A 24,554-nucleotide genomic window follows, 5' to 3' on the forward strand; every position below is an offset into this window, starting at 1 on the left:
GGGAATCTCTCCGAAGATTCCTGGGGAATCTCTCCGAAGATTCCTGGGGAATCTCTCCGAAGATTCCTGGGGAATCTCTCCGAAGATTCCTGGGGAATCTCTCCGAAGATTCCTGGGGAATCTCTCCGAAGATTCCTGGGGAATCTCTCCGAAGATTCCTGGGGAATCTCCGAAGATTCTTGGGGAATCTCTCCGAAGATTCCTGGGGAATTTCTCCGGAGATTCCTGGGGAATCTCTCCGAAGATTCCTGGGGAATCTCTCCGAAGATTCTACTCTACTCTACTCTACTCTACTCTACTCTACTCTACTCTACTCTACTCTACTCTACTCTACTCTACTCTACTCTACTCTACTCTACTCTACTCTACTCTACTCTACTCTACTCTACTCTACTCTACTCTACTCTACTCTACTCTACTCTACTCTACTCTACTCTACTCTACTCTACTCTACTCTACTCTACTCTACTCTACTCTACTCTACTCTACTCTACTCTACTCTACTCTACTCTACTCTACTCTACTCTACTCTACTCTACTCTACTCTACTCTACTCTACTCTACTCTACTCTACTCTACTCTACTCTACTCTACTCTACTCTACTCTACTCTACTCTACTCTACTCTACTCTACTCTACTCTACTCTACTCTACTCTACTCTACTCTACTCTACTCTACTCTACTCTACTCTACTCTACTCTACTCTACTCTACTCTACTCTACTCTACTCTACTCTACTCTACTCTACTCTACTCTACTCTACTCTACTCTACTCTACTCTACTCTACTCTACTCTACTCTACTCTACTCTACTCTACTCTACTCTACTCTACTCTACTCTACTCTACTCTACTCTACTCTACTCTACTCTACTCTACTCTACTCTACTCTACTCTACTCTACTCTACTCTACTCTACTCTACTCTACTCTACTCTACTCTACTCTACTCTACTCTACTCTACTCTACTCTACTCTACTCTACTCTACTCTACTCTACTCTACTCTACTCTACTCTACTCTACTCTACTCTACTCTACTCTACTCTACTCTACTCTACTCTACTCTACTCTACTCTACTCTACTCTACTCTACTCTACTCTACTCTACTCTACTCTACTCTACTCTACTCTACTCTACTCTACTCTACTCTACTCTACTCTACTCTACTCTACTCTACTCTACTCTACTCTACTCTACTCTACTCTACTCTACTCTACTCTACTCTACTCTACTCTACTCTACTCTACTCTACTCTACTCTACTCTACTCTACTCTACTCTACTCTACTCTACTCTACTCTACTCTACTCTACTCTACTCTACTCTACTCTACTCTACTCTACTCTACTCTACTCTACTCTACTCTACTCTACTCTACTCTACTCTACTCTACTCTACTCTACTCTACTCTACTCTACTCTACTCTACTCTACTCTACTCTACTCTACTCTACTCTACTCTACTCTACTCTACTCTACTCTACTCTACTCTACTCTACTCTACTCTACTCTACTCTACTCTACTCTACTCTACTCTACTCTACTCTACTCTACTCTACTCTACTCTACTCTACTCTACTCTACTCTACTCTACTCTACTCTACTCTACTCTACTCTACTCTACTCTACTCTACTCTACTCTACTCTACTCTACTCTACTCTACTCTACTCTACTCTACTCTACTCTACTCTACTCTACTCTACTCTACTCTACTCTACTCTACTCTACTCTACTCTACTCTACTCTACTCTACTCTACTCTACTCTACTCTACTCTACTCTACTCTACTCTACTCTACTCTACTCTACTCTACTCTACTCTACTCTACTCTACTCTACTCTACTCTACTCTACTCTACTCTACTCTACTCTACTCTACTACTAACTGCTTCCACCACACTGTCTAGGGTAAAGTTCCTTATAAAAAATAAAAATATTTCGTCTTGAAAACAATTCAGTTCCAAATTAGCTCGAAACGTGGCGTTAGTGTTGTCAGCTGGATCTTAGCCTTTTCCCACTTCTTCACATAGAAAGATACTGCCTGTGTGGCACTGAATCAGCATTTTCGACTAGTTTTCCAATGCACGCTGCTGGTGTGTAGCACATGGTCTGCCAAATGCACATCAAGCAATCTAGTAGGCGCGCAAACTGTCGTCGCGTCACTACTTCGCGAACGTCAAAGTGAAAACACAACTTACTTCCTGGGGGCACCCGCTTGTCCACAATAATTCCAAGCTCTGGACAGTTGGCGCGATCCTGCCAGCGAATCTTCTGGATGATGTCAAGCGGGTACAGACCCGGATGAGAGTGCTCGTTTGTTTTAGTGCGGTTTATTTTTTCCTGGCGTGTGTGTGAAAAAAGTTAGTGAAAATTAAAAATGTTCCGGAAGATCGGAATGAATGCCTGGAGCAAACGGCCTAGGCAATGGGGTGAGTTTAGATAATGATATGGAGATTGCTCTCCTTAAACGAATGTTTTATTGTCGGTTGAATTATTGCAAAATTTGTGCAAGATTTATCTACTTTTGGCTCCCGTGGCGATGTTTATCCTGATTGATATCAATGTACAATAATATTGTAAAGTTTGCTCATCTGTATGCACTATTCATTACCATTACCATCCAAATTATCTCATGGCGTCAGTATAAACAGTCCACAGTTCACAGTGACAGTACCCTTACTTTTGTACGAAATTCTGTCTCATGGCGGCAGTAAAAACAGTCTACAGCGCGTCCAGACGACCGCACCCTTGCTTTTGTGAAAAATTCTGCCTCATGACGACAGTAAAAACAAACTACAGCGTGTCCGGATGACCGCACCCATTCCTTTGGTAAAAAAAAATCTGTCTCATGGCGACAGTAAAAACAGTCCACAGCACGTCCGAATGACCAGTAAAAATAGTCCACAGTTCGTCCGGATGACCACACTCTTACTTTTGTAAGAAATTTTGTCTCATGGCGACAGTAAAAACAGTGCATAGCGCGTCCGGTTGACCGCATACTTACTTTTGAAAGAAGTTTTGTCTCACGGTGACAGTAAATACAGTCCACAGTGCGTCCGGATGACCGCACCCTTACTTTTGTAAGAAATTCTGTCTCATGGCGACAGTAAAAACAGTTCACAGCGTGTCCAGATGACCACACTCTTACATTTGTAAGAAATTCTGTCTCACGGCGTCAGTAAAAGCAGTCCACAGCGAGTCCGGATGACCGCACCCTTACTTTTGTAAGAAATTCTGTCTTATTACGATAGTAAAAACAGCCCACAGCGCGCCCGGATGACCGCACCCTTACTTTTGTAAGAAATTCTGTCTCGTGGCATCAGTAAAAACAGTCTTCAGCGTGTCCGGACGACCACACCCTTTCTTTTGTAAGAAATTCTGTCACATGGTGACACTAAAAACGTCCACAGCGCGTCAGAATGTCCGCACCCTTACTTTTGTAAGAAATTCTGTTTCATGGCGATAGTGAAACAGTCCACAGTGTGTCCGGATGACCATATCCTTACTCTTGTAAGAAATTCTGTCTCATGGCGTCAGCAAAAACAGTCCACAGCGCGTCCGGATGACCTTACTTTTACTTTTGTAAGAAATTCTGTCTCATGGCGACAGTAAAAACAGATCACAGCGTGCCAATTGACGTTAATTCATTCGATTGTTTATTTGGGCTAACTTGGCGCACCGTTTTGACGAATAGAGGTGCGATAACTGCAAATTTGTTGCACTTACCGGACTTGCAGTTAAAAAGCATTGCAGTTAAACCATTTGCAGCGATCGAACGTCTACTGTATCAACTTTGAATCAATGATCCATCGGAAAAATAGATCTGATTAACATCGAGCCCAATGAATTTTCGTTGAAATGCATAGTTTTAACCCGTAAAACACCCGGGACGATATTCTTTTGGTAGAAATGCAATATCTTCTTTGTTTTTTTAACATTTTACCCTGGAGTCGTTTTTACAGTCAAGGGATTAGTTGTACTAAGAAATGTATGGTACCCCCTCCTTTGTACACACCACCCTTTTGCTGGTAGCCGAAAATACATGGCATTTTTGTATTCTTTTTTAAAAACTCTGCATGGTTTTGCTCAAATTTCATCGTTTTGCTAATCATCAATAGTTTTGACTGATCCTTGCATACAATGTATCACTTCCCATCAAAGTCTGTCGAAGTTTCGAAGTCGAAGCTATTTAAGGCGAGGGGCGATTCACTTATGTATTTTCGATTCAGTCCCGTGTATTGAAAATCGAATTTGTGTATTTATGGCGTATTAAGATGTATTTTTTGTATTGGTGTATTTTTTTGCACTTTTGCGATTAAAATAGAATTGATATGTATTGATGCAATTATTGAGTATTTTCGGAATAAATGTGTATTTTAAATCGGTTTAAGCATTTTGCATTTGGTGCTTATGTTTGTAAACAAATTGAAATTTATTTAAGTTTTTGGATATTGTATTGAATGATAACCAAGATATTCTTATTTTACGCGAATTTTGTCATCCAAAAACGAAGCATGCATGCAACAACCTTCTTAGTTTTCCCGATACCAACTCAAAAAAAATGTGGAGTGCTGTATACGGTTCCTTCGGGAAATTGTTCGACGTTCCCGTTGTGGTTTTTCTTTGTGTGAAAAATTAATTGGAAATTTGAGTGCTCATATGTCCGCCGCACGCGAAACTGCAAGTTCCGTAATTTTAAACACCTAAGTGCCGGGTTGTAATTGTATTCTGTTGTTGAGACGTTTCGTACTATGCCACCAGCTTCGCTTGGAATTTGTAGTATGAAGTACTGGACTACCAGCTGCATTTTTTTTTTTTTTTTTTTTTTTGTAAAATGTGGGTTAATTTTGTGGTAATTGTGAAAACACGGTTTCCACCAAGAGAATTTCGGGAACCAATGCAGACTGCTCCAAAGTGCTATTTGGATCAAAAGTGGTGAATTTTTCGACCCGAAATGAAACTACACACACAAATGAAACCAATCCTCAAGCAACTGGACATCACTGAAGCAGAGAAATCCACCCCCCTAAGCTGATCCAACGATGCATTATTCAAATTTGGTGAGAATGTTTCATGATACTTGTTAAACCTTTTTATTCTCATTATTATATATATACAACAATAATATTTATTATATATCGGAGCGTTTGGTACGGTATGTCCACGCATCCTTCCTCCCCTGTAGATTCATGAAGTGATTCGAAGTTGAACTAAAATGCAATGAATTCGAAACATTTCAACGGGTCATCTTTGCGGTAAACGCTACGCAGTAGGCCTGGCCGCTTTGACGCTTGTGTCATATCTCTGATATGCTGCAAGCATCAATACTGACAAGAAAAATAATCGGGCGTAATCTAACCCGATTATTTTCCAGGATGCTTTCTTGTACTGGCTGCGTATGTGTTAGATTAGATTAGATTAGATTAGATTAGATTTTATCGAATGTGACTTATTTTAATTCAATTTCGAATTTACCGTGTATTGATGCATTTTTGTGTATTTTTTTCGAATTTGGCGTATTTTTAATTCAGTTTTGAATTTATCGTGTATTGATGTATTTTTGTGTATTATTTTCATTCGTGTATTTTCAATTCAGTAACGCAGAACAGTGAATCGCCCCTCGATTTAAGGCCTCCGTCCAAAGCACTCCGAAGTTTGAGTCACAAATCTTACTTTCCAAACTAAATTTTATACACGATAAATGATCACAGAATATAGTTCACAGCACTCAAAAAGTCTCAAAGCACCCCTAGAAAACTCATGGTACGTGAATTGGGTCATCCAAACAATTCTGGAATTCGCTTTCTTAAGATCTACTGGATCTATTATCATTTGTGTTCATACTGTTCATGAAAATTAAGTCACGTTGATGCCCATTAGACCTCACAATGCTACGAGAAACTCGATATTCTGGTATTTGGACATTCTGTGGAATGCAAATGGCCTCCAAAACATTTTGAAGTTTGGGTTACAATATCTTTCTACATACTGTATCATGCTTGAAAAATGATCATGTTCGTGGAATGTAGGCTGTACTGCCGATGGAGACTCAGTTGCACAACTATAATGCTTTTGGTACATTCATTAATAGGTTATTCCAGGCTTTCCAAACTATTCTGGAATTAGGACCTTCAAGGTCTACAGGCTTTACTCTTGTTTCTCTTCACTCTATCGGTATAATCCTTTCACGATTGTGTCCGTTCCAAGGTCCGTTCCACCTCATAATATTATGAGTATTTATGTGTTGCTAATTGGGTCTCCACTGGCGTATAAACGGTCCCCAATTTATTTTGAAGTATGGGTCTGTAAATCTGTAAATCTTTGAATATTTGTATTGCGAATGCTTGCGGAATATAATATACACAGTGTGATTGTAGAACAGTCTGATATTCTAATTAAATTATTTCTACCTTTGATTACGCTAATTAACTTCCAGAAACATCTTTTGCATTTGGACCCTTTATAGAGTCTTCAAAAAGAAGTTCACTCTCCAAGTCTGGAGTGAAATTTAACACAAATGCATAAAGGTGCAGCCCATCAAATGTCTCCAAATGCTACAACAATGGTTAAGCACGATCTGAAGTTACTTTATTATCTCGTCACCCTCTTAATGCAGCTACATTAGTGGAATAATAACACTTAGCGCGCTCGGAAAAGTTCCATTTTATCGCTTACAGTGCTGCCACATATAATACTTAGTTTGCTAAGGTCAGTTATCTTGCTGGTGGGACATATGAGAGCCTAAGCTTCAACTCTTAATGCAATTAGCCGATACCTGGACCTTGACATGAGATATTCCATTATTTGAAGAACTATTCAAGCTATGAAAGCTTGTATAGACAAAATTTAACAAACTTAATCAGTGCAATCATTTGTGTGTCATTTTGTGAAAACTCGCCCCAAAAGGACACACGTATGCACGCTTCGAACGACCTTTTATTATTGGTTCAAGCCGTAGTATATTTGGTATTTTTAAGTGCTACAATAATGGTTAGTTGTACCTCATCACAGGGATGCCATATGTACAGATTTATCAGTAATATACAGATTTTTGAGCATCCGTACAGATTTCGTTTTATATGAAATACAGATTTTTTAGCTAGAGGAGCTATTTTATGTTTGTATGGGATACAGATTTTTCACCCAAAATTTGTATGGGATACAGATTTTTGGAAATAGCCATACGGATTTTTCAAAAAATCATCTGGCATCCCTGCTCATCTCCCACTAAATGCAGCTACATTAGTGGACTAACAACACTTAGCACGCTCGGAAAAGTTCCATCATGTCGCTTATAGTGTTGCCACATATAATGCTTAGTCTGCTAAACCCAGTTATCTGGCTGTGGGGCATGGGAGCCTAAGCTTCAACTATCAGTGTACTTAAACATTAAAAGTCAACTTTGATTAGTGATCAGTCAAAATTTCAGCTTAGTACAGCATTCTGTTCACTAGATATATGTTTAGGAAGCTTCAGAACCCGACTCCGGTTTATCGAGTCCGACCTGTACTTGATTTACAGCATGAGTGAACCAAATATTTGATAATTGTTCGATCTGTGTGATCCGATGCATAATGATAGTTCAGTTTCACTTTATTCAGGATTGTTTTTCAAGCACTCAGTAATAAAAGCAGAAACACTAACCCTTTAGAGCCGGAGGGGTCATATATGACCCCAACATAGAAACGGCTGTATAAATTCACTTATTCGATAAAACAGAATACTGTCTTCGGCAAAGTTGTGGCAAAATGAGTCCTCTATGAGGTAAAAATTAGAATATTCGTATTTGGGACTTCATTGATAACCTAGAACATCCTGAACTTTGAAAAAAAAAACGAAATAATTGACACACCAGTTGTTTTAAAAGCTGAACTGGATGTGGGTTACGTTTATATGTATTCATTTAGCCTTCGTCAAAAATATCAAAAGGTGTTTATATTCTGGGATGTTCTAAATGTTCCAAACTGTCCTATAGTGAAGTCCTTCAAATCTACAAGAATAATTTTATGTATTTTCGCCACAAATAATAGTATTGCATAACCTGCTGGGATCTGTAAAGCTCTTGACATCTACAATGTCATTTAGAGACACTACAGGGTTATTCCAGGTCAGCCAAACTACCTTGGAGTTCAGGACTTCAGGTCTACACTCGTAACAGTATCCGTATCTGTTCAGGGTCGTCCAAACTGTTCTATTATGAAGTCCTTCATATCTACATGAATAACATTATGTGTTTTCGTCATAAATAATAGTATTGCATCATCTGCTGGGATTCGCGAAGCTCTTGAAATCTCGAATGTCATTTAGAGACACTATGGGATTGTTCCAGGTCAGCCAAATTATCTTTGAGTTCAGAACTTCACTTCAGGTCTACACTCGTAACATCAGCTATATTCGACATACTGAGTAACGTTTCATAATCACTCGTGGTGACTGGACCAACCTGAAGTCTACTATATTTATTATGAACAATTGAGACATTGAGGGTCGTCCAAACTATCCTGAAGTTTAGCTCTTGATAGTAACAGTAGTTATTCTCACAATGAACCTAAAACTGTAATCTGAAATCATCCTGGCATATCATAAGTCATTTCAAGGTAGTTTTCAGATATTCCAGGTCAACAACACTACTCCGGAGACCATAGCTTTAGGTCAGGTTAAGTAGTGTTACATAATCCACTGTACTTACCAAAGCAGTTAGAGGAACAATAAGCGTCGTTATATAGTTTTCGGATATTATGGGCTTCCTTACTGTAATGAAGTTTAGTTGATAAAAATAACCACTGTAACTTTCAGGATACTTACTGGACATGATAGATTACAAATCGTAGCTTTTAATGAAAGAAGTTACCGTTACACCCGTAGTCCTAAGGATCTAAACTCAAGAACAGTTTGGATGACCTAGGATTTTCAGAAAACATATTCTGCATAATATTCTACCGTTTTAATGCTATTGACCACCAAAACTACAGAAAAACGTAGAAAAAAACTCCATAATAACGCTTGGAAAAATTCCGGCTTCATAGGGTTAAAAGGTACAATCTTTTCACAAATTTTCTTTCAGAAATTACTTTGGAAATTGAGAATTTTTGAAGTAAACTTATTCGAAAAATATTTTTTGATTTTCTCCATAGGTTCCATAAATTCTGAGATTTTTTTGAAAATCCCTCTAGAAATTTCACAAGAGATTATTTGGAAAGCTTCTCCGGGGGTTTCTCCAAAAGTCCCTTCAGGTGTTCCGCCAGGCATTGCTTTGAGTTTATTCGAACCTTCCTTCAGGGATTATTTCAGATTTTTTCAAAGATTCTCTCAACAATTCCTGCAGAAACTACTCCAGAATCTATTACTTGGCATTTTTCAAAGAATTTTTCAAGAAATTATTTTAAGAAAACCTGCAAAAAGTTCTCCAGTTCTTACAGGTACTATTCCAAAGATTTCTTCAAAAAATGTTTTTTGTTTCTTCTCTTCAGTACCGCCGGTGCGCACAGAATCCTTTCAGGTTTGTGTTATGTTTCTGCAGGATTTCATTTAGAAATTTCTCCACCTATTAGTTTAGGGGTTTGTGTACAGATCCCTTCAGAAATTGTACCAGAAAGTTTTCTGAGAATTCCCTCAACCAGGAGTTTTTTCAAGGATTCCGTCAGAAAATCCTGCAGGAATTCCCCAGAAATTTATTGAGGAATTTCTTCAAGAAACTCCCTACTAGTACCTTTGCCTGCGATTTGTGCCTACATTTTTTAAGGGATTTCTTAAGAAATTCCTAAAAGAATTATTTCCAAGGACCCCTTCAGAAATTTCAAAAGCATTTTTTCTTTTGAATGACTTGCAGAGTTACTCCAGAAGTCATATTTTTTAAAAGAATCTCAAGGTACAGGGGATGGCCAAAATGTTTGGGATAGGCAACTTTTTTTCTCTCACAAAAAAGTTCAACATGCTATAACTTTTCATAGAGTGCATCAAAAAATCTCATATTTTGACTGTTTGTCAACCTATTATATGTGCATCATTGGTACAAATTTGGGCTCGATTGATTATTCTTTCGCAAAGTTAGAACCTTTCGAGTAAAACACTATTTTTTAGACATCTCATTTTTGAGCTGTCATATCTCGGAAACCAGTAAACCGAATTGAATGAAATTTTGAACGTACACTAACAATATACAAATGCTTCACAAAATATTAAAACATAAATACTTTTTGAACTTTGAAAAAAGTTATCATAGATTGACACTTTTTGGATTTTTCTCGAAAAAATGTATTTTTTTTAAGTCAATGTCAATAAATTATAGTGTTGATGTCCAAAGATTTTCCACTTCTGTTTTCAAGTTATCTTTAATCAGATATAGTGGAACCTATTTAGAATAAAGGAAGAACACATTTAGTAATTTTTGTGTGGTTTTGTAAATTTGACTTATTTTCCTCTATATGAGTAAACATTTCAACCCGGTATAACTTAATTCGCCGTGAGAAAATGTTACATTTTATATCGTTGTATTAAGTATCAATATATTGTTGATAAACGTTAAAAAATTCATTCAATTCGGTTCACTGGTTTCCGAGATATGACAGCTCAAATATGAGTTCTCTAAAAAATAGTGTTTTACCCGAACGGTTCTAACTTCGCGAAAAATTATTCAATCGAGCCCAAATTTGTACCAATGATGCACATATAACAGGTTGATAAACAGTCAAAATTTGAGATTTTTCGATGCACTCTATGAAAAGTTACAGCATGTTGAACTTTTTTGTGGGAGAAAAAAAGTTGCCTATCCCAAACATTTTGGCCACCCCCTGTATCTCAAGGTGTTTCTTTATGTATTTGCTTATGTTTTATCCTAGGCATTCATCTAGGAATTACTTCACAGGTAATTTGAGAAATTGTTTCAGGAATTTTTATCCAGGAATTCCTCCAGAAAATTTTTAAGAATTTCTCCTAGGAGTTTTCAAAGGTATCTCCAAGAGTTCTCCAAGAGAGATTTCTCGAGATGATTCTCAGAAATTACTTCGAAATGTCTTCAAGTATTGTTAAAAGAATTCTTCTGTAAATTCTGTGCAATTTCTTAAAAAAACGCAGGAAAATCTCTGGAGCAATATCAAAACAAATTCGGCAGAGATCTCTGAAGACATTCCTGGAAATATTTCTGATGATCCGCTAACAATATCTGAACCAATTCCAGGGATATTCTTGAAGGAATCCTGAAGGTTCATGGAGGAACTTCTCAGAAACCTTTTTGTGTAATTCCTAAAAAAATAATGAGGAATTGGTAGGAAAATTCCAGAAGGAAATTTTTGAAGGAACCCTTGGAGAAGTTTCTGGAGGAATCCTGAGATAAATGTGCTGAAATTTTTCAATTTTTACAGACATAGCTAGTGGAGGAACCCATACATAAATCTCTGAATAAATTTCCGATCAAATTTCCGGAGGGTTTTCTGAATGAATCTCTAGAAGAGCTGCCTCTGGAGAAATTCTCAGAAAAAATTCTCGTACAAAAATCTCTAAAGTAGTGCCTAAGAGAGATATTTCTGAAAAATCGCTGGAAAAATTTCTGCCATAATCTCTGAAGAAAGATTAAAACATATCCTAAAAGTAATTGATGAAGCAATCTCTCGATGACTTCAGATCTTGAAAGAACTTTTGGAAAAATTTTGAGAATTTTCAGAGGAATTTATGGAAAAATGCCGGATAAATTTCTGAAAATATCCCGGCAAAAAATATGAAGGAATACCTGTATGAACTTCTGCGGAAATATCAGCATTTCTGCTAGAATCTGTGGATAAACTCCTGGAGAAACCTCTGGAGGAATACTTAAGAAAAGGGAATTTCTTAATGTATTTCTAGAAAAATAACTGAAGAAACTTCTAAAGAAACCCGTGGACTAATTTCTAGAAGAATCTTTTGCAAAAATATTGAGAATCTCCTGAAGAAATCCCAAAGAAAATTCCTAGAGAAATTCTAGGAGAGTTTTTAAAAGAAATGCGAGGACAGGGATACATTCTAGGATTTTGGAGAAGTTCTCATAAATAATTTTATAACGTATTTTTTTTTTTTCAAAAATATTTTATTCTGAAATGTTTACCTTGCTCGTTACTTGTGAGTCGTCATTTCAGGGTCATTCCATCACAGCCTTCTTTGTCGCGAAAAGACACGATTGATTAACCTCTTTTACCTAAACATGGAAGAAATAGAAAAATGCCCTTCCGCAAATCTAGTAACATCCCAAAAACATGTAAATCGTAGAAGTTTGCCAGTTTGCCATAATAAAAATTCGAAATTTGTCATTTACCTGATTACCAAACCATCGCAGTTACCTGTATCCTGGCTTCCGGCAGCTGGATCCGCTCCGAAAGCCGTTCCCGCGCAAACACGTCCGGATAGTGGGTCCGCTCGAATTCTGCTTGGTGGGAAAAGGAAAGCGTGAAGTCGTAAGTTAAAACAAGTAAGTTCCATCCGCCATCCGCCGCCGGGGGGACTCGAAATTGGCCTAGTTACCTCGTTCCAAGTTTTCGATCTGTTCGTTGGTGAACGAAGTCCGGTTGCGTTGCAGTTTGCGCTTGAGCTTCAGCCGCAGCTCGGAGTCTTCGTCGTCCTCGGAGGAGTACTTGTCGCTCATCTCCTCCAAGCCGTGGGTTGCTAGGATAATAAGAGTAATGGATTTAAAGGTGAGTTAGGAAATTGAAATGCATGGCCTACCTGGTTTCGGTTGTTGAGCGTCCGTCGGACTCTTCAGTGATAGATGAGAAATGGGGTGCGATGAGAAGTTAAACTGGCCTCCTCCGATGTTCTGACACCAAGTCCAGTGGCCACTGGTATTGTTAAATAGTTTGATCTTTTCGTAAACTGTATCATTGCTTGGGGTAGAAGTTTCCTTGTTGGACGCCAGATTGCGCAGTACTCGGTTGATCGATGATACCTGTTGAAAACATGACAATCTAGTAGGCGTTGAATTGCTAAGACTTTTCAAAAGATCTTACGCTCGGAATGTTATCATTATTGCAGACGCCTTCGGAAAGTAGTCTATCGCGGATCTCCCAGGCGAAAATACTCGGACACTCGGCCTTGTAGTCGGAGATCTTGGAGACCACGGAGGCCGTAGCGACCCGCGGTTTGCTCCCTCCGATGGCCCTCGGTTTGATCGAGCCCGTTTCGTAGTACCGTCCGAGGATCTTACTGACGCACCCATTGGAAACCTGCAGAATGCGTGAGATGTCGCACGGCCGGGCCCCGGAGTGGGCCAGTTCGACGATCTTCTGGCGCGTCGAGTCCGGCAGGGGACGCCCATTGACGTAGACACCCCCCAGCTGGTTAATGCCGCTGTGGCCGGACGCGTTGCAACCGAAGATAGAATTGACGCTCTGGATGTTACTCTGGATTTGCATTGTTTGCTGCGAAAGAACGTATGATTCGCACAACATCTCTTTTAGATTCTACGCAATAGACACGCGACAGAAAATTTTCAAATTATTAACGGTTGAACGAGCAAATCGATTTTTCAAGAAAGGTGGATAGAATTCATGTACAATCGTGGAAATCACATGCAATCATGATCCAATCATTCTTGCAAACAATCTGCATCGAAAGTACATTCTTTTTCATGTAAAATTTGGAAAATTACAGCCATAAATTGATTCCAAACACGTGCCACCTACCTTGTGCAAAAGCGAGCTGCCAATGTGCTGCCTACCTCCAGGAGTACCACAAGCGAAATGTTTGCAGGCGCGCTTCTCCACCTCCCACGATCGCAGTAGCCCAGCGCATGTGTAACGCATGGCACATGCTCACTGTTCCACTGACAGATTGCAATCCTTTCTTCTCACTCAAACCATCCGTCCATCCCGCTCCCTCCCACAGTGTTTTCTATGGCCTACTGCGATTGCACCACCCGGCGCATTTCACGAGCGCCGCAAGGCCGAGAAAGAAGATACCACAAAGAAAAGGGCGACGGACGACCGAAGAAGAGCAAGTGAAATTTTTTCTCCAGTCCCCATCGTCAAACCGAATCGAGTGTGCGAGGCGACAAGCCAGAAAGACGGAAGCTGTCCCGGACCCGAGTTGAGAAGCGAAAAAGGGTTTTACCTCCGGAATAGAAAATCCCAGTGCTAGTGAACGGAAAAAAAGTGGTGCAAACCGTAGATGCGGACCCGAGGCGACCAAAGTGCATAGAAATCAGTGGATTCCCAGGCAGGTTTAGTGGACATTTGCGATTGCAAAATCCCGTCCCTCGGTGGACGGTGAAAATTTTTCTCCCTACTCTTTTAGGAGGGTCGAAACGCGCAGCAAGCCATGCACAGCCAAACCAAGAAGAAGCCATCATCGCATCTCTTCTCGGTTTGCTTGGATGGTGTGTGGTGCAGTGCGAACGAAACGAGAAAAACGAGAAGGGAGACAATAATTTGCAATTAGATTTTTAGTTCCTATTTAGTTTAATCCGTTTCATTCCATTCGGTCGAATATAAACACCCCTGAATGTAAATTTGACTGAATGCAACCAGAACTCAAGAAAAGAAAGAAATATAGTTTCATTGTGATTCTGAAAATGCTGCCCTGTAGTTTTGAATTAAAACAAATCGATACTATCAATTCTCGTATATACAAACACTATTGCTATACATTTCGGCCCCCGTACGAATTTCCCTCAATCGCACATCCGAAAAAAAAAATATGACAAACATTTCATTCTATGACGATTCTGATACTATCTATCTATAAATAATTCCTGGCAAACTCTCCTAAGTAGAGTGTAACCGCCCAACAACAATGGCGGATTTTCGGTGGAACAATGATCTTGCAGGACCATCCGGCCGCGGCTGGTCTAGTATTGATTTTTGCGCTCCATCGCAGCAAGCGAGAAGAATCGGACGCATTGTGATGCTGCTGCCATGACAATGGCTGATGTGTGGGGGAGGGGGAAGGGTGATGTGATACAAAGATACAGAGGGAGGATGCGTAGAGTGATTCAGTGAAAGATGCCCGTGACAGGTTGAGATGGAATTGGCTGTTGGATTTTAACCAATCATCTCTCGGATGTTGAACTAGTCTTGAATATTTAGCAAAAAAATTTTTTCGGTAAATTCGGTAAATCTACAATTTATGCTCATTTGTTTATGTCTTTTCTGTTCATTTTTGGTTATTTCACAATTATGTTTTTACACTTTTGAATACTTTTTGTTAAGGACAGACTTGTTAGAATCCCAAAATGGCCGACTTTGGGACCTACTCACGATTTCGAGGGCACAAATATCTTCATAAACAAAACCAGCGCACCTGATATTTTTATTTTAAGCTTATTACAAGTGAGCAATTTACTGTTGTTTGAAGCTTGCTTCTTGAGATTTGTGCGTCTGAAGTTCTGATGCACTGTTGAAGCGGGATTTTAAGACTTTTGTCCTTAATAGGTCTAGGACCACTTGGGCAGAAGAACCTATTTTGGGCACTTGCTGCTATAACTCTGTGAATTTTGAACCGATTAGCTTGATTTTTGAAACACGATCAGATACGCACGCGCAGTATCTAGTCATGTGCAAAAATTCAAGTCAATCGGTTTGAAATTGACTGAGTTATAGCAGCAAGTTCCCAAAATAGGTGCTCCTGGTCAAATGGTCCCAAACCCTAAATGCTGAAAATTTCGTTAAATTCGATTCACTGGTTTCGGAGATATGACAGTTCAAAAATGGTTGTCTAAAAAACAGTGTACAAAGAGACCGGTTCTAGCTTCGCGAAAGATTAACCAATCGAGCTCAAATTTGTACCAATGATGCACATATAACCGGGCGAAAAACAGTTAAAGTTTGAAAATTTCCGATGTACTCTATGAAAAGTTACAGCTTGTTGAACGGTTTTATGAGAGAAAACTAAGTTGCTTATCCTAAACATTTTGGCCAACATAATTCAGAAACCTTATTCATTTCTCTGAAGTGTTCTAAAATATCCTACTACATACCCGCTCTGCTAGTTTTCGGTGAGGTTTCAGAAATTTATCCGTCTTCTAAACAGATAATTTATAAATGTGCTATTATTTGTGGAAAATACTCCAGCATGATTATTATTGGTTTAATTCCTACGAAGAATGTTCGTAAATGTTCATGAGTCTTTGATATCACCTTCTAGTTCTCACAGGAATGTTCCTAAAATTACTTCGAATTTGAAACAGAAAGCTTCAAAATATTGAATCATATATTTTCGAATATATTTGGTAAAAGTTCTTTATTTATCTGATAATGTTCTAGGATAAACCTAAATCATGCGAATCTTTATCTTCTTCTCTCTCCTCTTCTCTCAAGAAAATTTCAGAAATTTCTGCTTATTCAAAAGAAAAAGTTTACGAACATTTATTTTATTGTGGAAAGTTCTGAAATACGCCTCTTCAGTCATTCGAAATATTTTCTAGAATATCTTCTTTTCGCCGTTTTTGCAAAGTTCCGAAAAATTCCCTCCAATTATGAAAAAAAGCAAATTCATTTCTTCGTAGAGTATTCCAGAAAAGCATACAATGCTTTCCCCACCATACCACTATACGTGAAATATTTCAGTGAAACTTTGCAAAGCATGACGTTAGGATAGATAGATAACTCCGGGATTTATTTCATGTCCCCCTATGGCGTTTTTGGTTTTCCTAATTAAAATTTAGAAAATTTTCATCTTTTAAGGAGATCCTTGGAATCTCCGCTTCTGGAATAACAATTTCCAGAAGCTTTCTCGGAAGCCATTGTAAATATGCGAAACATTTCACCCAGCATTGGACTCATCAGAAGCGCTAGAAGGTATACTATCATGTATCCACTTTTTGATTGTATACCACTGATGTAGGGTTCTTGTGCATTGAATGAAAGAAAATTTTAGAAATGAAAAACGCCAGAAAGTATACTTCCAAGTACACACCATTGCTTGACGCGTCAATGACTGTTATAGCACAGACAAACAGACGTAACACTCTGACATTTCCCATCGTACACCGAAATAACGGTCTATTTAAAGATTTGATAGTTGGCCAACTGCCCACCCGTGGCGCTCGCATAATTTTTGTTCGAGTTTGACGTTTGCGCACTACCGCCACCTAGTTCATGGTCGGCCACACTCAGTCCTTTTAGTATTGGGCGAACAGGTTTTCGGGACTATGATTTGAATCGAAAAATGTTCGTAGTGTTACGTCTGTTTGTCTGTGGTTATAGAGTTCTAATCCATGAAATGGAAAGAAGTTTCCTGAAGCTTCTTAGGAACTGGAAATTTTTCATTTCTCTTCAGTCACCATAAATGTTTGGAGGTAAATTCGCGGGTATTAAGCTTAACCATGCTGAGGGTGACGGGTTCAAATTATGGTCATCCCTGAAGCTTATTGCAATAGCAATTTCGAATTTGGGTGTTTCATATTACTGCAAACGATTTTTTCTTCCTTCACACTTAAATAAAATCACCGACCTCAGTAAACGGATTGCCGAGAATCCAACAGCCGAGAATCCGGTAAATATTTTCACTGAATCTCGGTAAAAGTTTTTCCGAGATGTCATTAAAACTTTGCCGATATCTCGGTAATCCAATTTTTTACCGAGATCTCGGCAAAGTTCACCGAGACCCGGTAATGGTTTACCGGAATCTCGGTAAAAATTTTACCGGGAATCAGTAAATATTTTACCGAGATAACAGCTGTTGGATTCTCGGCAAACCGTTTACCGAGATAAATTTCTGAATTTAAGTGTGTTCGGAAGCGACCACAAACTTCTGGAGTTCCCGAAAGTTTAAGAAGTGTAATCGTCCAGAACATTCCAGAACGTTCTTCTTGTTTTTCTCAAACTTTCAGTGACTCCTATAAAGTTCTTGGAAGTTTTAAGAATTTCGATGTTCCACAACATACCAGAATGTGTTTCTACTTATTGTTATTTCTGAAAAGCTCAATAACTTCCAGAAAGTTCTCATTTTTTTTAAGTTCGATATTGTTCTGGTGGAACATTTCAATGGCACGTTTCTAAGCGTTACGGACAGATAGACAGACAACGCTGGGACTTTTGATATACACTCCCAATTAAAAGTTTGGTTTTCACCCCCTCAAAAACAGATCTTTTTTTAGTTCCATATCTCTGCCAATTTGCGTCCGATATTAAAATTGAATGAAAGATGATAAATATATCAACAAATCACTTTTCCATGTTTTACTAAAGTGACCCCAAACTCTTGGTCGATGACATCAAGAGATAATTTACTAAATACCTTTTTTCAAGATTTTTTTAGATAATTTCGGTAAAAAGCAGTTCAAAATGTTACAACTTTAGGTTAAGTTTATATATAAATATTTTTGATATAAAAAATCACCTAGATCATGTTTGAAAATGCATTTTTTTTTTGTGGGGGTGATCCCGAACTTTTGATCGGAAGTTCAATGATACGATGAATGATCGTGTAGCATTATTACAATTTCTAATATGCCTCAAATTGTGAAAGAAACATATGGAAAACTACAAATACGTCTTTGGATACAAATACGTCAGAATGACTTGAAAAAAAAATGGCCACAGAAAATAACGTATAATTTTTTATTTCATGCATAAAAAAGCTCAATTTTTAGGAATTTCTTTGGGACTTTTTGCCAGGGACTTCTTAAAAAGTTCTTCCATGGATGTTTTCCTATAAAACAAATCTACAAAAAAATTCTATAGAGATTCTTCTAAAGATTTTTTTGAGAATTTCCTTCAGGGTCCTGCAGAAATGCCAACAAAGATTTATCCTTGCTGTACCGTTAGAAATATCTCCTGGGATTCCTTCGGAGATTCCTTCAGATTGTTTCAGACACTCCTCCAGGGATTTTTCAGAAGTTTCTTCAGAAATTGCATTAAAAAAACACTGGAAGAGGGTAACTCTTGGAAAATTTCTGGATAAATGCCTGAAAAATGAAATTACCTAAAAAAACTCCTAAGTTCATAGAAAAAGAAAATATCGTGAGAATTTTCTGGAGGAACTCTGCATGTAATTTCTAGAAAAAAAAAACCAGACCTAATGGTGATAGTGCCTTTCTCATCGAATATGTACTCATAATGTTTCCGTTGACGCCCGAAGTTATGTTCGACGTATAGACTGAGCTAAGAAATATCAGACCACTCAGTTGACTGTTTAAGACCTTCACTATTACTAAAAGCTGATCAATATCAAGACGATAATTACAAGCTAGGATATCACTTCATTCAGAATCACAGATCTCTTTGCAGTCTTCAACACAGTATTTTCTGCACACTTTGGGCTGTATTACATTTATCTCAACGTACATATGTACAGATGGGTAAATTATTGGTTAATTTGGGAAAAAAATCCACAGCTCAGGTGAGATTTGAACACGCGACCCTTATTCGCTAGACATGTGCTTTACCAACTAATCTACCGAGCCAATTAATGACCCGGCAACTTAGTTGTCATAAGGTAATTCAAATATCATCGATCTATATCATCTTCCCCTAAACCGCAAATATAACCATCTCTGTTGTACATATGAAGTCATTTGGCATAAAGGCCATTTGGCATAACAAATACTATGCACATTGTTACCAATGTACATTATGTTAGTTGGCATAATGCCAAATGGAATTATGCCAAATTGTCTTATGCCAAATGGCATTATGCCAAATGGGGTAGAGTCCAAAATTTTGATGCGATTCAATTTTAACTGTCCTATACAACGATGGCCCATCCTTCTGTATATTTACGCCTCAGGAATCTGAAACGATGTGATTTGATGAGATCCTTTAGTTTTGCTGCTTCACATATATTTATCACTTGCATTGATTTGGTTACCTTTCGAAATTCCGACGATGCATCGAACGCAGGTTCCGCAAAACTATCGGTAGTCTCTAAAGTCGTCTGTTTCTTTCCCGTTTTCTTGCTAACCGGTTCTGAAACACTACTGGTTCAAATATGATCCTTGACAAATTTCCTGCTTACCGTCCATTAGGTTATCAAAAAAGCCTTTATTTGATGTGTCATATGCATGGGTTTGATTCACTGTTACGATTGATCACTTTCGGCGGGATACCCGGAACCGATTCCACGATACTACCGGTTGTCCTAAATATGAACTGTGACTATTTTATTGTCATCTGTTCATTAGCTTGTCGAAAACGCCGCAATTTGATGTATCGCATGTATGGGTTTGCTTCTTTTTACATTTGGCGCTTCCGGCTGGAGAGGAAACACTATCGGTATTAACTCATGTGGTTTGTGCCTATTTTCTTGCTAACCGTTCATTAGATTATCGAAAAAGCCGTGATTTGATGTACCGCATGCATGGGTTTGGATCTTTTTTATATTTGGCCACTTCCGGCGGGACACCCGCAACCGGTTCCGGAGCCCTACCGGCTCAGATATGGTCTGAGACTATTTTTCTGCTTACCGTTTATCAGATTAAAAAAAATGCCACAGTTTGAAGTGCCGAAAGTAAAGGATTGGTCCACATTTATATTTGGCCACTTCCGGCGGGACACCCGGAACCGGTTGCGGAACACTACTGATTCAAATATGGTTTTAGACTATTTTCCTGCTTACCTACCGCACAGAGAACAGACATCCAGGCTAGAACAAATTTCATTCAGAATGTTGTGTAAGGATTTGAATCTTCACTTGAGTAAGGTTGCAAACCAATACACCCTAACGCCGCCAAACACCATATTGCCACAGTCAGTGGTGAATTGAAACATTTCAAGTGGTGAATTAAATTAGTATGGGAAATTAACCGATTGCAGCGCCACGCTGTTGCCACTTGTGTTGCCGATTTCAAATGGCCGTTAAATTCCTTACACAGCTTCAGAACTGGACTTGGATGTCTGTTCTCTGTGCCTACCGTTCATCAGGTCATTGAAAATGCCGCGGTTTGATGGGTTTGGTTCGATTTTGTATTTGGCCACTTCCGGCGGGATACCCGTATCCGGTTCCAGAACACTACCGGTTCAAATATGGTCTGAGACTATTTTCCTTACCGTTTATCAGATTTAAAAAAATGCCACAGTTTGAAGTGCCGAACGCATGGGTTAGATTCGCTTTTATATTTGGCCACTTCCGGCGGGACACTCGGAACCGGTTGCGGAACACTACTGATTCGAGTATGCTCTGAGACTATTTTTCCAGGTAACCGCTCAACTGGTTATCGAAAAGTTATCGCGATTTGATGCGTCGCGTGCATGGGTTTGGTTCACTTTTATATTTGGCCTCTTCCGGTGGGACACCTGGAACCGGTAACGGAACACTATCGGTTCAGAGATGGTCTGAGACTATTTTTCTGCTAACGTTTCATCAGGTTATCGAAAATACTGCGGTTCGATATGCCGAATGTATAGGTTTGTAGCATTTTCATATCTGGCCCCTTCCTGGGTTACCGGTCCGGAATACTTAAATGGTCATAACTCCGGAACGGCTGGGCTGATCCGAACCATTTTCAATAGAAAACAATTGGGCCAGATTCCGCGTCGAATTAAACAATAAGTCATCAAAATCAGTTGAGGTCTACTGCCAAAAAGTGATGTGAGTTTTTTTGTCCACATACACACACACATACACACATGCACACAAACAGACATCACCTCAATTCGTCGAGCTGAATTGATAGGTGTACCTGTATATATGTGACTCGACCCTCCGGAACTTCTATCAAAAAATCATTTTTGGAGTGAACAAACATATAGCCTCTCCAGTACACTTAGTGTACGACAAAGGCAGAAATGCTGGAGAGGTTTCTGGAGAAGTTCGTGGATGAATTTTGGAAGGAATCCTTTCAAAACATCTGCTGAAGTTACATATAAAAGTACTGGTGGAATTATTGAAGAAACCCTTCAATATATTTCCGAGGCATTCCTGGAGGATTTTTCAACGGGATCTTTGGTAGGTCTCCTGTATATACCTCTGGAGGAATTCTTAAAAGAAGTTTTAATACAAATTGCGAAAAGATTACTACAGAAAAATCTCTGAAGATCAAGAATTGCACCATATAATATTGATAAATGCTCCATAACTACATATTATCAAACTGCACCATAGAACATATGAACTGCAAAATTGAAAATTCTCCTTGACTAACTGCTGCACCACAAAAGTAATGCAATGTGGAGCAGTACTGAATGATCGAATTTAAATTATGATAATATCCTAGTCTATGGAGAATATTAAATTTGCTATGAATCATCTCATACTTTATATGATACAGTTTCACAATAGTTATGGAGCATTTATCAATATTTTAAGATGCAATTTTATGTTTGCTAGATCAATAATGTTTGAAAGGGCCTATCAATGTTGGTAAACAATGGCTTCGCACATCAACTTATTCACACAAACTAATAGCACCACCAAAAATGGCTGATATCCCTCTTCCGTTGGTTTCATTGTTAAGCATTATGGAGCATTTTCGTGAAGACGACCTGTTAGATCCTTTTCAAATGTTGCTCCAGATTCATTCATGAATTCATCAATTTATTTGGGGGTGATTCAGAGGCATTCAAAGGGGCGTCAGGGACATTCCAGAGGCTTTCCAGTGGTGTACTGGAGGGGGTTCCAAGCGTTCCAGGGGTTTCATAGACGTTCCAAGGGGTTCCTGTTTCCGAGGAAACTCCTTCAAACGTCTTCAGAAGCTTTGGTACGCCTTGAAACCCCGGTGAAAATCCATGAAACTTCCTTTAACGGTTCAAGGCACGCCCGGACACTACTACCAAACGTCCCTTATAGCGCCTTTAAATGCCTTGAAAGCCCCCTGCTGCTCTACACTTGTAAGAGCAGTCATTTTCGCAACACTGTGAAACGTTACTTTATTAACCATATTCTCGGGAGACCCATAGACATTGTGACACTTTGACGGGTATTATGGGCGGTCGAAACTGTCATGAAACCCAGTCGTTGACATGTACGGCTATTACAACAGTTCTTTTTCAATAAACACTATGTCATGTCATTATACGACCAAACCGGGTTTGGACACACGGAACCGGTGGAGCCCGGAGCTAGCTGCTCAATAGGAGAACAAATAAGGATTGGTAAGAACTTCACTTTGACGTCTTCAGTTTTGACCTAGATCTGCTGTAATTTATCTAGATAAGTTTTAGTTTTTTACATGACTTTCTAGAGTTCTAGCTATGCAGTCTTAGGCAAGGTTCTCTGCGTTGGTACTACAACTTGATAGGGTTATGTGAAGTACTACACTTTTACCTCATCGGTTTTGATCTAGATCTGCTGTATTTTATCTAGATAAGTATTATTTTTCAAAATTTTTATCTAGAATTCTCTACATGGGTGAACATAATTTACAACCGGGTGATTTTTTTCCGCCATCAAGCAAAGACTATCGCCGTTTGAAGAATTTTTGGGTGATTCCAGGGAGGTGTGAAGTTGCGTAAAAATAACCTAAATTTGGGTTTATTTGTAGTTTTGTGTACGTAGTGACGAGTTTTTATTTTAAATTTATTTTGGCAGAATATCCTTAGTCAAGAGAAGATAAAAACTGAGGTAAAAGTGAAGTACTAATCAACGCAGAGAACTTTGCCGAAGACTGCAACCTTCTAGGATGCATAGCTAGAACTTCACAAAATCATGTAAAAAAATAAAACTTATCTAGATAAATAACAGCAGATCTAGGTCAAAACTACAGACGAAAAAGTGAAGTATTAACCAATCCAGAGAACTTTGCCGAAGACTGCAACTCTATTGGATGCTTTTAGAGGATTCTAGAAAATCATATAGAAAAATAAAACTTATCTAGATCAATTGAAGCAGATCTAGATCAAAACTGAAGACGTCAATGTGAAGTTCTAACCAATTGAAATAACTTTGCCGAAGACTGCAACTTTCTAGGATGCATTTTGAGTATTCTAGAGAGTCATACATATAAATAAACTTATCTAGATCAATTACAGCAGATCTAGATCAATATAGAATACGTGAAAGTGTAGTACCAATCAATATAAAACACTTTGCTGAAGACTCGAATCTTCTAGGATGCTTATCTAGAGCATAAGAATACTTGCTGGTCGGGAATCGAGTGCATTTGTAGCTAGGGATGTTCAAGATAGCTACGCAAATCGTATACTACCTCTACAGTATTCCTTTTTTATCAAATATACCGATTTCTAGTCATTTTTCGTGGCCAAAACTAAAATTTGGGATGCAAATAAAAAATTACGATTAAAAAAAAAACGTTCCTTATTCACGCTAGTCCGGGGAAAAAATGAGCATTCCTAAAAATATTTTTTTTGCAAAACATAAAAGTAGAAGAGTTGGGTAGAAGATCCCTAAAAAAAATTCAATCGGATCACAGACGGCTGAGAACGAGCTGTTCAAACTTTTAGTTCCCACTTTTTTCCTATCACGGTATTTGGAGTGTTAATAACCAATAGAGTGATTTCATATTGCGATATCTCAATCATCGCCGATAACTTGATTGGAATTGCAGAATAGCAGCTAGTAGCAGCCAAATTTGATTTTAATGTCTCCCAGAAATCCTAAACAAAGACATAGAAGTAGTCCCGCAGCGAAACTTTGCGAAACTTTTTTTATATGGGGAAAATTTGAATATTTTAAAGTGGCATCATTTAACCCTCTAA

At 38.6% G+C, this 24,554-nt stretch overlaps 1 protein-coding gene across 2 annotated transcripts; it reads right to left on the minus strand.

The window, feature by feature from the left end:
• Nucleotides 1-12,104: 12,104 nt before the first annotated feature.
• LOC109431137 (paired box protein Pax-6) lies at nt 12,105-14,910 on the minus strand. 2 transcript variants are annotated; one of them, XM_019707331.3, is made up of 5 exons: nt 13,647-14,910; nt 12,972-13,424; nt 12,691-12,910; nt 12,490-12,630; nt 12,105-12,394 (listed from the first exon to the last, which is right to left on the minus strand). In XM_019707331.3, exons 1-5 carry the CDS (start codon nt 13,764-13,766, stop codon nt 12,288-12,290), a joined length of 1,041 nt encoding a protein of 346 aa, XP_019562876.3. In that variant the 5' UTR covers nt 13,767-14,910; the 3' UTR covers nt 12,105-12,287. The 2 variants fall into 2 exon arrangements, with proteins under 2 accessions (XP_019562876.3, XP_019562877.3); XM_019707332.3 differs by having other exon boundaries at nt 12,117-12,391; nt 13,647-13,869.
• Between the last annotated feature and the right edge of the window lie 9,644 nt (nt 14,911-24,554).

This window comes from Aedes albopictus, chromosome 1, assembly GCF_035046485.1.
Source record: "Aedes albopictus strain Foshan chromosome 1, AalbF5, whole genome shotgun sequence".
Classification (NCBI taxonomy): domain Eukaryota; kingdom Metazoa; phylum Arthropoda; class Insecta; order Diptera; family Culicidae; genus Aedes; species Aedes albopictus.

Bases quoted from the DNA above. Each gene is read 5' to 3' on its own strand.
- LOC109431137 (XM_019707331.3), bottom strand. From the start codon at position 13,766: ATGCGTTACACATGCGCTGGGCTACTGCGATCGTGGGAGGTGGAGAAG. The intron at 12,911-12,971 runs GTAAGATCTTTT...TGTTTTCAACAG, and splicing joins ATAATGATAACATTCCGAGC to GTATCATCGATCAACCGAGT. The intron at 12,395-12,489 runs GTAACTAGGCCA...TTTCCCACCAAG, and splicing joins GATCGAAAACTTGGAACGAG to CAGAATTCGAGCGGACCCAC.